Here is a 13,161-nt window from a genome sequence, read left to right on the forward strand (position 1 = left end):
GTATAATTGAATTGCTACACGGGCCGAGTGAAGCCAGTGCTCTCCTTTCGTTTCTAATCTTTCTTATGTTCAGGAGATCGTCTGCCTGAGCTCTCCAGCAATAAAAATACCGCCGGCTGCTCACTGTGTGATGACCCTTCCCACAGGGCACAGAGCTGCTGCCGCCGCAAGCCCTAAGCAAAGGCTGGTGGATGTCCTCCTCCCCAGACGCCGCGCTCAGCGGTTTGACCAGGAGGAGCAAAGCTCCAATGTACAGAGGTGGGTCGGCAGTGCTTTAGAGGTTCAGGCATAAAGTGAGCAAGCGTTGCTCCTGGGAAGGCCCGGACAGGTGACCTCATCCTGTCGTCTGGTTTAAACACACACGAGAATGAAATATACTGGGACCTGCCTGGAGAGCTGACCCCTCTCCGTTCTACCACCCAGCTCGCACAAAGTCAAACCAGCAGGTCACTGGTGTGCTTCTGGTTTTATGCCACTAGTCCTTGCGTGGCTCAGAGCTCCTCGAGCAGAACGTTGTGTCTGTGGGCTTGGGCACAGTCGTGACTCTTGAGATTTCCTGAGCTCTGATGGGTTGCGGGGACTGGCATTGCATTAATGACTAGGTGGAAGAGACAACCTGTCCAACACGATAGGTGGTTTTAAAGGCCAACAGTGGGCTGTTCAGGGTTTTTACTTCTTAATGTAGGTGTGTCCTACAAATCTGTGCCCCAGTGGTTCAGAAAAGTATAGAACATGAAGTGCATTGATAGGCCTCTTGTGATTCCTGCCTGATCATTCAAAAGCAGACTAAGTCATTCCTTTACGTCTGTTTCTCGCCACCTCACGAACCTCTGAATCACAGCTCTAGCTGCCCACAGCAGATCCCAGGACAGGCCTGATGTTCACTGACAGCAGGTGTGAACGTGAAGGTATTAAACTGTGAGGACTGATTGATGTCACTGGTGAAGGGCATCGAAAAAAATTCTTCCTCCAGTTTGCTCCGATAAAATTCCTCCTGCTGTTGCAAATAATGGAAGCAACAATCACTGTCTTTCTGTCCTGGAATGGACTCAGGGCAGTGATCAGTTGTCAAACAAAATGAGGTTTCTGCATATTTATCCTGTCCAAGCTCTTAAAGCATGCATTATTAGAACCATAATTGGTAAATACTTTGAGTTAGGAAGCATGGACTATAATGTCTATTCAGCAGCGCCCTTCTGAACTGTCTCACCTGCAGGCAGCTGGAGGAGGCCAGGGAGCGACTGAGCAGGGAGCTGCAGGCACTGCGCTTACAGAAGACGCACCACGGTGAGAGAGAGGGGCCCCACTGACACAGGAGTGAGAGAGAGGGGCCCCCCTGACACAGGCGGTGAGAGAGAGGGGTCCCACTGACACAGGAGTGAGAGAGAGGGGCCCCACTGACACAGGAGTGAGAGAGAGGGGCCCCACTGTGTCTTGAAAGTCCCACCGCTGGGAAGTGAGCTCTGAAGCTCGGACAAGAGGAGGCGACAGCACAGATCCCCCTGGCTTCGGGGAAGTTTTTCTATTTAAGGAAAATCGGGGATTTGATAGAAAATAGAATCTTACTTGTGACAGCTGCTGTCCTACCAGCGGCTGTCTCTTGTTCACGGAGTGTTGAATCTTGGTCAGCATGCGCAGGTGCTCTTCGTGCACAGGCTGATGGGCTCCCTCATGCCAGCAGCCAGCGAAGGTTTCCAGTTTGATCTTCATCGTGTTTCTGTTCCAGGCTAATATCATTGAGCGCTTTTTTACCTTATTCAGCAAAAGCTGGGGCTCTGCGTTTAAATGTTTCAGTAAACCCCCCGCCCCCTGTCTCTGAGCACCGGGCCGGCTGGGAATCCTCAGGATGGTGCTGCTCGGTAAACCATCTGGAGCACCGTGTACATCTCTCCGGCCCCTAGTAACACACAATGTATTTTTACAACGAGCAGCCCCTGAACTCTGTCTCTTTATCTCCGGGCAGAGTTTATTGTGCCCCAGCATCAGCACGACGAGGCGCAGAGCCTGCAGGCCCGTGTCCAGAGGAGAGCGGAGAGCCTGCCAGGCCTGCAGGCCGCAGTGTGGACCCTCAGGTATATCTAGAGCAGATCTTGTCCAGCCAGCAGCTCCTCCCTGCACAGGTCACATCTCGGCCTGCTGTGCTCAGACACTCTGAGTATTGAAGCCTGGGTGTGCTGTCCACTGTGTGACAGGGACTGGCCTGCAGGTCTAAGGTTGCCTGTCGGACTTGGACTTTGAAGCTGAAGTAGGCTTCAGTGTGGGGCTGTGGTCAGTGCTCTGGACTGGAAAGTTGTGAGTTTGAGTCCCAAGGGAAGCCCTTCACTCAGATTCTCCATCACTCATATACTGTACAGTCAAGGTTGTATCTTAAGCAAGCGGCTTTAGCTGCGTTGGCCCTGCAGCTGCACTGCGTCGCTCAGGAAAGGAAAGACACATCAGAAACAGTTGTACTGCTGTGCAGGAAAATGGACAGACTGAGTGAGATTCAGCGCCCTGCTGTCCTGTGGGACCCTGTGTTTCTGGACAGACCCTTGTTCTGAGTGAAGGTACTTCCTCAACGGAGCACCCAGATGCTGAAATCTCTTTCGATTCTGACGTGAAGTACACTCTGGACCCGGATTTCTGCACACTGGCAAATGTGGCAGATCTGGCCTGGCTTTTTCAGTACAATGTAGTTATCTTACATTTTAAAAGGACTGGCATTGCGGTGCATCTTCACAAAACAGGCGTGTACTGTAGCGCAGGGGGCCATACTGGCCACACTGCTGTGACACAGATTGTGTGTGGGCATAGTTCACGTGGTTTGTAAAGTACAGTAAGTCCAACACTGACACAGCCGGGGCTGGATGTAGGTCACAAGTTCTTTATGATGTTCCATTGAGTGGGTAAGAAACCGTATATTGTGTGTAGAAAGTAAGATCAAGGGAGTTATTTTCATATAATGATAGAAGACAATGACGGGATTGTTTAATGGGTACATACATTTTTTTTATGAGCTAGCAACATTTATAGTGCCTTGTCACAGGCATACCTGCTGGATTTACTCTGATAACCTCATTCATTGCTCTGTGTTAAGAGATTTATCCAGGAAAATTAACAAATTAATCAAGGAGGGCTGTATGTTACTCTTAATGTGAAGTTTGCAGTTTTTATTATTTGACTGGAAAAAAATGTTTTATATTTCTAAATTTAACTCAAGCCAATTCTTTGTGTACTGTAATGGAATGTTACTAATTCACAAAATAAGCAAATAAGCTATAATAATATTAAAGAAAGTATGTGCTGTTCCTTACCATGATCTTAAAAAAAGTGTATGTGCCTCTCGCATGGTAAATTCCTGTAAAATGACATCCACTCATTCTCAGATGATAGTAAGTTGCTTATATCTGGGCTATTACACCAGAGTGTTCTGTAAAATGTCTTGTGATTGAAAGAATTTCTTCTTCACATCAAAGGGAAATGCTTCGCAAGGAATGTGAGGCAGAGAGTGGCCTTCAGATCCCAGGAAATAGCAGTAAAACGGTAGGTCCCTTCCTTTTTTAATACAGGGAGAACTGATGCTTAAATGTTTTTTTTAAATCAAAGTCTGCTCTGATAAGAGAAAAAATCCCTGCGTGGGCTATACTTTGTGGCCACCTCGCAAGTGAACGAGGCCGAGCTGAATGTTACCCAGCTGCCCCCAGGAGCCCCATCAGCCCCAGCAGCTATTTGAGACCCCCAGAATCCCACCTGCTGAGCTGGCGACACAGCCCAGAACCCCAACCTGCAGGACACCAACTGCTGGCCAGCGAGCCCTGCAGAGCTCATTGCTGGATGTGATGCTCCTGTATATGCGAGTCATTATGACACGTGAGGAGCCGTTCAGTACCATCCCTGCGGAATGGGTACTGAAGAAACTGGGAGCAGCCCTCAGTACGAGCCCTCAGTACAACATGAACCACCATGTTGAAAGAAGTGTCTGTGTGTCAGAAGGACTGGCCTGTAGAATGTGGGAGATGTGTTGAACTAGCTCGAGGTGCGTGTGTCTCAAGTCCAGCCACGGTGTGTCTCCTGCAGGCATTCCAGTCTCTGAGCGAGGCAACGGTGGAGGCTGTGGAAGACAACCTGCGCGTTTCGGGCGAGACTGATCCCTCTTCTCACCTGTATCCTTCAGCTCCAAGAGCCTCTGTCAACGGTGTGCGGCTGCACAACTGGGTTGGAAGACATTGTTTCCAACAGCAGAGGCCGTCCTTGTCTCTGAGATGTGGAACCCACTCCGCAGTGCACCATGTCCGCTGTTTCACTGACCCGGTTCTGACCCGTATTTCCACTCAGGTGCTGTCGGGGGCTCACTGTCTTCAGCAGGAAAGGCAGCAGACAAATCCTGCTTGTTAAAAGAGTGAAAAAGTGACTTCCAGAAAATGTATCTAAATCACAGTGAATATGTTTTCAGTTTAAAGGTTTTGAGCTGTTTTCTTGGAGAAAAAAAATCCGAATGCCCTTTCTCTGATTTCAGATGACTTACAATGAGTAACAAATATGTTTAATTTGTTATATGATATACAGGACTATTTCATTTATAGACCAGCTTGGCAGCGCAGATTGCTCAGGGAGCACATTAAAATGTCAAAGTTTTCATAAAGGATCCAAACCACAGGCATCTGCTGTTCATCTTCACTCCTGTGGTGTCTCTACACAGAACAGCACAGTCGCAGCCAGCGGCTTGAGTGAGTTTTCTACTGGAACAGTGCTAACACAGAGAGCATTGCTTTATGATATGAGCACTCTGCATGGTGAGCCTTATAAAGCCCTTTACCCTTTGCTGTCCATGTTCAGCCTGTGTGGGAAAGTGCCCTAATTATGCTGACTTGTGTGTAGGTTTGACATTGTGGGTTAGGGTCAGGGTTTAGGCTCAGGAGTAGGGTCAGGGTCAGGGTTTAGGGTTAGGGTCAGAGTCAGGGTTAAGGTTTAGGGTCAGGGTTTATTTTTGACCCCAGGTTAGCATGCCACTCTGCCACCTCTCACAACCTCGAACACACAGCTGTAGCCCATTTTCAGTCAAGGGCTTTTACTACCATCTACCATGTCTTCCCTGTTAGACTTCACCAAAAATCGACCATCAAACCGTTAAACTAGACTGTATTGTCTTGATTGCAGTGACCTAAACATGTTTGTTTCTGTAGAACAAAGGAGGAAAAGCTGCTCTAGCCGTAGACTCCAGTCTGTGTTTTAACTGTTTGGGCAGTTATTTCGATATTACGCATCAGCCCACATTGAGAATCCCCAGTGGTTTCAGACTTGACGGCGGTCACTCCTGTCCTACGGAGGAGAATGAGGTCCTGTGGACGAGCTCCTCTGACAGAGACATTGGTCGTCTGGAGCTCTCTGGTCATAGGCAGATCCATGCAGGAGATCGGGCACTGATCAGAGAAGCGGCACGTCTCTCCCTCGCGATGGAGCCAGCCTGCGGGCACCAGACAAGTCCCTTCTTCGCCCAAAGCCAAGAAAAGGGCCTTGCTAACTAACTTTATCCCAGCAGAGTAATTACACGCTGTTGCCTAGAGCCTGGGTAGATGGCGCATGCGTTTGGCTTTGCTAGTAGCCCGTCACATGTCCACAGTTCTGTAGGGCCTCACTGCACACTGCTCTGCGCTGGTCATGGCACGGTGCAGCAGTGGTGTGGAAGGGGTATGGAGGTAGAGCAGGCGCCGAGCCCCTCCCTCCGCGTCTGAGCACTTCCCTTGACTCAGCTCTCCTGAGCAGACAGCAGAGGTGCCGGGAGGAAGCCCAGGCCGATCGCGCCAGCACCCTCGCCATGGAGCACCTTGTCCTGCAGGTGAGCTCGCTCCGCTGGGGTGACCGGTCAAGCTGAACCTTGGGCACGTCGTGTCTAGAGTTAGAGAAGGCTGGTCAATGGGACCAAGCAAAAAAACATTGCACAAACGGAGACATCGTGAGAATTTGTATTCTCTTTTTTTAAATAGATGGAAGGAAATGTGACAATCTTGACAAATTAGTATTGACGAAGATTTCGATTTGGGTGAATCACAAATGTGAAATATTCAGGCGCTAACTATAAATTGATAGCTGGGCTATGTTTCAGCCTTCTTGAAATCCACTATAATTTCATCCTTTTGCAATGTCACGTTCAATCCTTTTTATTATGTTTCTGGCTTAAATGTATTTTGTTTTTACAAAAGTCAGTTCAAATCTTTCAAAAATGAATTTGTCCTACAGTATGAACTGTTAGAACTTGTGGACTATATAAACAATGACCTCATAAGAATTTGTAAAGCTGTAGCTCTCTTTAGCACTGTGAAACATTACTGCACAGACTAGACAGCTACGTTTGTGCTGAACAAAGTAAAATCTTAATATTTAAGAGCTCTGTGTGTATTAGTTATGTTTAAAAATCAAATACTTCATCAGAAGACAGAAAAGTAGACATCACTCTGAACCAAGCAAATGCATATCTTTGGGAAAAGAGAAGAACTTCTCAGGAAAGCAGTTCTTGGCGAGTTTGAAACAGTTCGGTAACTCATTTTGACCTGCCAGGGCTACTGACAGGAGTGTATATTATATGGCCACATTTAAACATCTCATCGGGAATTTATTAGGGATTCAGTGATGCGTCTTAGGTTTTATCTCTGGCAATCCAAAGTAAATTTTAAACCAAACTGTAGAGTATCTTCTATCTTTTAAAGAATTTTTAAATTATTTATTCTAATGTTTGCAGCTTTCTCAGCAAATGATTGGGTCCCCAAATATACTATGGTACTTGAAAAGTGGTTAAAAACATTTATACAAGGAAACATATGAAGGACAGTGCATGGAAATTGCAGTTATTCTCATCTCAGTCACAACAAATGAGGAGACGTCTTCCTCATATTGTGGAGAGGTTACTAGGTCCCTCAGTTGTGGTCTGTACCTCAATCATACTGTTGTGTTTGAATTGGCATGTCTTCTTTAGACTTTTCCTAATGATGACACTCATTCTCCACAGAGTAGAGTCCTAACAGAGAAACAGGCAATGCTTACCTCACAAGCTGCTGGCCTGTATCCATTCCAGCTTTTCAATCTCTCACTGGCAGATAGCACAGCTATCTCTAAGCACTGGATGGCAGAGTACCGTCCATTTCCACAGCTGATTCTGGTACCCCTTGATTGTTTTTTTTCATTTTGATTAGCATCTTTTCTGAGACGCCACAGGAATGCGTATTGTCTCACCAAGTGTCCTGTGTTTTGGGGGTGAGGGTTCCTGTACGTTGTCAGACTTTTGAACACAAAAACATTATGAGGAAACACAGTCTTGGCCCCTTGACTGCGTTTAAAACAGTAAGAGTGATCACCCGTTTGCACCAGGGATGTGATCTGACCATTAATCACACCCAGTCTGAGAGTGGCTCTTGCCAGTACTCACACAGCCCTCCTGTAACTTTAGCCGTTTGTGGGGAAGTTTTCGTTTTTATTACACCTGAACAGTAAAATACAGTTGAGTCCTGTGTTGTAGCCTTACTGAGCTTTGTGAAAGGCTGTCAGACTTGGGTTGTTTCAGATAAAAGGGAGCCAAACCCTGTATTGTTTCTGCAGGGAAGAGTTCAGGAAATAAATCAGGCCTGTCTGAAGTGTTCTGTGTAACTGTGAAGAGGTTAGTGGTGAGTACCTGTGCATGTGGTTTAAATTGCTTTGAGCTGCTGCTCTGGAATGCAGAGGTTAATGGGACAATGTCAGGCCTCATGTGGTCCTTTCAAAAGGTCAGAAAAAGTTAAAATAATATTCCAGTGTTTTATTACATAACAGCACTGAGGCACTGTCTTGTACGTGCTTTGGAATTGCAGAGTTGTAAAAGTTGGGGTCTGTAAAATTGAATCTAAAATCGTTCTCTCTTTAAGTTGTTAAAGTTTAAGTTGTTTTTTTCCCATCACACGGTGGCCTCGACTTTTCTCCCCTCTCTGGTGGCCCATTCAGCAGTGAAATGCGAGCTGTAGACGAAAGAGCACTAGGCTTCGAAGGAAGGTCTTGAAGAGAACACTGGGTCGTTCATAACACTTGAAAGGGAATTTATTGTTCATTAAAAGTGTGTCACGGAATGCGAGGATGTCCTTCCACCTTCCCCCTGGGAATCGAACCCTCCTTGTGTGCTGTGACTGTCTGGTAGGGACGCGGGCGGCGGAGGGCACAGTGACATGGTTCTTGATTAACTAGGGCTGGTGCAGTTCCTCTTCCCAAATAGTCATTTCAATCCCTGCAGCTGTATTCTCAGGCAGTGAAAACTGCTGTATGTAGGGATGCAAGGAGTCCCAGCGCAGTCCACTGAACGTTTGAGATGAGTTTAATTGTCATGAAAATGGCCACTTCTGGAGAACACGGACGGAGAAACACACAGGTGTATTTCCCACAGTGTCCTGGACTGCAACAGTGTTACAGAAGGTTTTATAGGCCCATTACAGTCATGTTGTTGCCATGAATGGGGGTTTAAGAGTCCGCATTCTACTTATGATCCAGTGGCTATTCTTGATGATGTTGTCCCGCCTTTCAGCTATTTCTGAGGTGTCACGTACAGCAGGTTTCTGTACAAAATTCTCTCAGGCCAGGTCAGGGGCAACGACTCCAGGCCAGAGCCAGATAGCTACAGCGACAAGCAAGAAGCAATTCTGCAAATTACTTAAAATAATTCTGGAGATTTTTAAAAATCCTTTAACGTGTCTTTTTAAAACCAGAGATTGTAGCTTGTTCTAAAATTTTACAAAAAAAACAGGAATCGGGGAGCTACACAGTAAGCACATCGCAAGAAGTGGACAAAGCAAACAACACAGGGGTTTGAGGGCCTGTTGGTGACCAGGCCAGGGGAGCAGAGTGGTCAGTTTCCTACTGCCAGTGTACAACCACGGGTACAGATGTGAGCTTCTTGTCACTCCAGGTCAAGAAATGGGATCTTTGCCCTGTTGCATGAAAAATAATATCAATAAAATCTAAATAGATCACCTGAGAAAAATGGCAGGGTGGAAGTATTATTGATCCTGAACTTTCCTTTCTTTTTTAGACGACTTCGGAGTTGTCAAAGGAAATAGCCCTGGAATTATATAACACAAGTAAAATCTGTCAAGCTTTGTCCTTTGAGCTCATCCTGAATTCAGTTGAGGTAAGGGAAATGAGAGAGTTACAGTCATTTTGACTTGTCTGTCTTTGAAAGAGTCACTTTTCCAAAGTGATCCCTGATGAAGAAAAGATGAAAGCCGAAAAGAGGGACTGAGCCAGCTTAATCCTCACCCCCTCACTCTTTCTGTACCCATGACCCCCTTTTTTATTGTAGCATCCCCAGATATCGCTGGGCATGACGGTAAGGATCGGAAAACTAGATTTAACTTAGGCCAGCATTTCCCAGAAGTCTGTCAGTCAATCAAACATTCTTACACTGAGCATTTCTTACATAACACAGGCGCCATATGTAGGTCAGGCATGGAAATGATTAAACTTGGATGATGTAACAAGACCTTCAAGCACTAGAGCTACATACTTGAGTCTCTCCCAGGGAGCCTGGAGGTGCGTCTGAAATCTGCCTTGTCAGGTATCATTCTGCTCAGTGACCTGTCTACAGCCCACATATGGCAGTAATTTGCACAAAAACTCACTCCCAAAGAATGTATTTGGAAAACATCCCTTCCTCAACAAAACATCTTTGTAAGCTTAAATCTTTGATTCAAGGATTTTGGCCAGCAAACATGTCCAGTCAGCCCTAGCCGGAGACATTTTGGAATCTGCATTTGTAAACAAGATTCTATTTTCATTTTGGATATTAAAATAAAATGTTGGCTGTTGGCCTGGCCAGCAGGAGTATGAAATACTCCAGGTCTTCTGGGTTCAAATATATTTCTTCTACTCTGTGTTGCGTAATCAAATTCAGAACACTGCTGCTCACCCTCAAGGGCTGTGAATGGTTCCTGAATACCTCTGTGAACTGGTAAATCCCTACACACACCTATATTTATATACAAATGCACCTATATATATACATACACCTATATAAACATGAACCTACACTATATATACAAAGCTACAGTATATACTGTATACACACATGCACCTACAGTATATAGACTCACACAACTATACGTACACAGGCACAGGGGGATATACACACACCTACAGTATATACAGTATACAAACACCCATACACACGCACCTATACCCACACCTATATATACCTCTTAAACATAAAGACCTATTATACACACACACCCATATACACACCTACTATATACAGTATATGCACACCTGTATAGACACACACATCTGTACATTGTACCTTCCTCGAACCCTGGTCATCCTTCAGTTCCCAATACAGGGCTCTGAAACCTGGTTGCTTTAGTCTTTGTCTTGTTTTACAGTTACGTGCCTTGAGACAGAAAGGTGCTGTATAAAGTCATGATCAGCATTGTTATCTAATAAGAACAATTCCTCCTCGTTCTCCACAAGCACGAAAGATCAGAATAACCCGGAGCATCTCCACGGTCGTCACAGATGCAGTAATTCATCTGAGACATGAATGAAACATTCCCAGATTGAAAGGGATTAGAATTCAGTCCCTATTATTCAGGACACGATGATGAAAATGAATGGACTAGTTTTCATTAGAGTATGGCCTCATAAAAGGCCTTAAAAAACCCTTTAGAAAAATCAATGTGCTGCTGTGCTTAGCGGTAGGATAAGACATAAGGATGCTTATGCAACAATCTTCAAAATGTTTCCCATTTTGTCTGGCTAAGAGTCCTTGTTCCAGACGTGTAGAGAGTGGTATCCAAGGTGAACTCACCATGCTGCTCTAAAATCTCCTCAGACCTGTTTCCGAATGAGCTTCACATCCAGAGCTGTTAATGGAGCCAAAGCACCAATTACTGCTGTTGAGACTGATGGAGGACAAGTCCCAGAGATCCCTACTGCAGTTTCTACGCATGAAGAACCCAACATCCATGCAGTAGTTTTGTTTCATCCTGAAAGGCCTTGGCCTTTTAGTTTTCTACCGACACTTAATAGTAGAGGCTTAGTTACCAGCAGCTTTTACTGGGGTACGAGGCATGAGGTCGTTTTGTAGGTAGAGAAAAAGACATAACCGAGCTAGTTCTAGAGGAGCAGCACCTGACTGATTGCAATAGCGTCAGACTCTCACAGTGTATGAGGATCAAAGGAATTTGCATAAAATGGTGCATTTTAACCAAGAGACTGAAATAACCCAGAAATACAGAGGTGCATTTCCTTTGGTTGCTGAGGAGCTGAAGCACAGATGTGTGTACAGATATCTTTATCTGTGATGGGGATTAGGCAGCTGCTAACACATTAGCTTTGTTTAAGACCTTTACAGTCTGTGTGCATGTTTGTGTGTCTGAGGAGTAAGACGGGAAGATTAGAGTGTCACCTCACCCCTTTTCCTTAGGGGTGGTTTACTAGTCTGTTCAAACATAATGGCAGAAACCTCATTTAAAAGTGGAAGAAAGTCTCAGCCATGCCAAGGTTTTGTTTGAAGTACATGTCTACAGTCTCCGGCCCTCCACAATTCCAGGCTGTTTTCTTTCGTGCTTGTGGGTTTGCCCAGATGTGACAGCTGAGGCTTTCAAGGAGCAGCGCCTTTGATGTGGGACTCCCTGGCGCTGGGAGGGGAGCTGCCCTCCTGCTTGAAAGCTGACAGAACTGTGCCTTCACAGTCTGCAGCGAACTCCACGCTGCTCACTTCCCTGCGAGACACTGGGCGCTTTCAGGACAGGAAACCACTAGCAAAACCCTGCACTTGTATTGAATCATTAGTGAAATAGACACCCCAGCTGCTAGATGTGCATACTTTAAGATGTAATGCATTGCATTCCAGTGTACTGTACACCGACCCCTGTACATAATAAAATGAGTAGTGTTGCGCATCACATCCAAGATGCCCTTGCAATGCCACAAGGGCTTGAGCAGTAATAGCATTTGAACAGTCATTTTCCTGCCTGCTAGAAGATCCTTCCTTATGGCAATGTTTTCTTTCTTAAACAAATTCAGTCTTTGTACACATTTGACTGTGTACTGCAGTGCCCTTTCCCTGAATATTCATTTTTTTAAGTATGCAAACCCTATAAAGGTTAGTTCATAGTACATTTACTTGTGCTTTAAAGTTTAAGGAATGCTTTAAATTGTGTTTAGAAAATGAATGTTCAAGTACAGTAGGTAGCTACAGTACATCAGCATGCGTAGGGTGCATACCTGAAGAAGGCTCCACAGCTGAAAAGTTGTGTTTCTTTTCTTCTCTTTTCAGCATGGAATAAACCTTTACTTGTTCCTAATACAGATGTTGCCCAAATGCTGTATTGTCTTTCCACAAAGCTAGCATTGTGAGTGCACACTGTGGAGTAGCTCACACATATAATCTGGAGTGATGGGCGTTATTTTGTAGGAAGCCGCACCAGTCAGGAAGATTCCTGGAAACGACGATTCTGGAGACCTGGCTCAGATTGTCCTACAGAGGCAGAGACACAGAGGGCCACACCCTGACAAGGGCCCCTGGAGACCTGGCTCAGATTGTCCTACAGAGGCAGAGACACAGAGGGCCACACCCTGACCAGGGCCCCAAACGACCTGGCTCTGATTGTCCTACAGCAGCAGAGACACAGAGGGCCACACCCTGACCAGGGCTCCTGGAGACCTGGCTCTGATTGTCCTACAGCAGCAGAGACACAGAGGGCCACACCCTGACCAGGGCCCCTGGAGACCTGGCTCAGATTGTCCTACAGCAGCAGAGACACAGAGGGCCACACCCTGACCAGGGCCCCTGGAGACCTGGCTCTGATTATCCTACAACAGCAGAGACACAGAGGGCCACACCCTGACCAGGGCTCCTGGAGACCTGGCTCAGATTGTCCTGTGAGTGAAAAATAACTACAGTTTAGATTATGGGGAAAAGAAAGATTTTTAACTATAAAATTATTTTGAACAGTGAGTTCAACATCTAAGAATAGTGAGTATCATTCTCCTGGTGCTATTTGTGAAAAATATACAAACAGCTCTGTTATGGTTTATTTTGTCCTGAATGAAGTTCGTATGATTGTAGGTGCAGTTTTGCCCTCTTGATAGTTTGAGATGTCCCACCGTGGCTTGATTGTCACTGAACGTTCCAGGTCACCCAGAAGCTGCAGGTTTCTCCTAAGTGGTTAA

At 45.8% G+C, this 13,161-nt stretch overlaps 1 protein-coding gene across 1 annotated transcript in view; it reads left to right on the top strand.

Annotated features, from left to right (window-relative positions):
* LOC148840354 (uncharacterized) overlaps window positions 1-12,568 on the top strand; it is an 18,327-nt gene extending 5,759 nt beyond the window's left edge. The window contains exons 7-14 of the mRNA XM_088926490.1: window positions 147-258; window positions 1,217-1,287; window positions 1,964-2,072; window positions 3,456-3,522; window positions 4,057-4,142; window positions 5,743-5,815; window positions 9,023-9,121; window positions 12,404-12,568. Coding sequence (XP_088782616.1) covers window positions 147-258; window positions 1,217-1,287; window positions 1,964-2,072; window positions 3,456-3,522; window positions 4,057-4,142; window positions 5,743-5,815; window positions 9,023-9,121; window positions 12,404-12,568 — 782 coding nt within the window. The remainder of the gene's footprint in view (window positions 1-146; window positions 259-1,216; window positions 1,288-1,963; window positions 2,073-3,455; window positions 3,523-4,056; window positions 4,143-5,742; window positions 5,816-9,022; window positions 9,122-12,403) is intronic.
* The last annotated feature ends 593 nt before the right edge of the window (window positions 12,569-13,161 follow it).

This window comes from Atractosteus spatula, chromosome 1 (assembly GCF_055471065.1).
Source record: "Atractosteus spatula isolate fAtrSpa1 chromosome 1, fAtrSpa1.hap1, whole genome shotgun sequence".
Lineage (NCBI taxonomy): Eukaryota > Metazoa > Chordata > Actinopteri > Semionotiformes > Lepisosteidae > Atractosteus > Atractosteus spatula.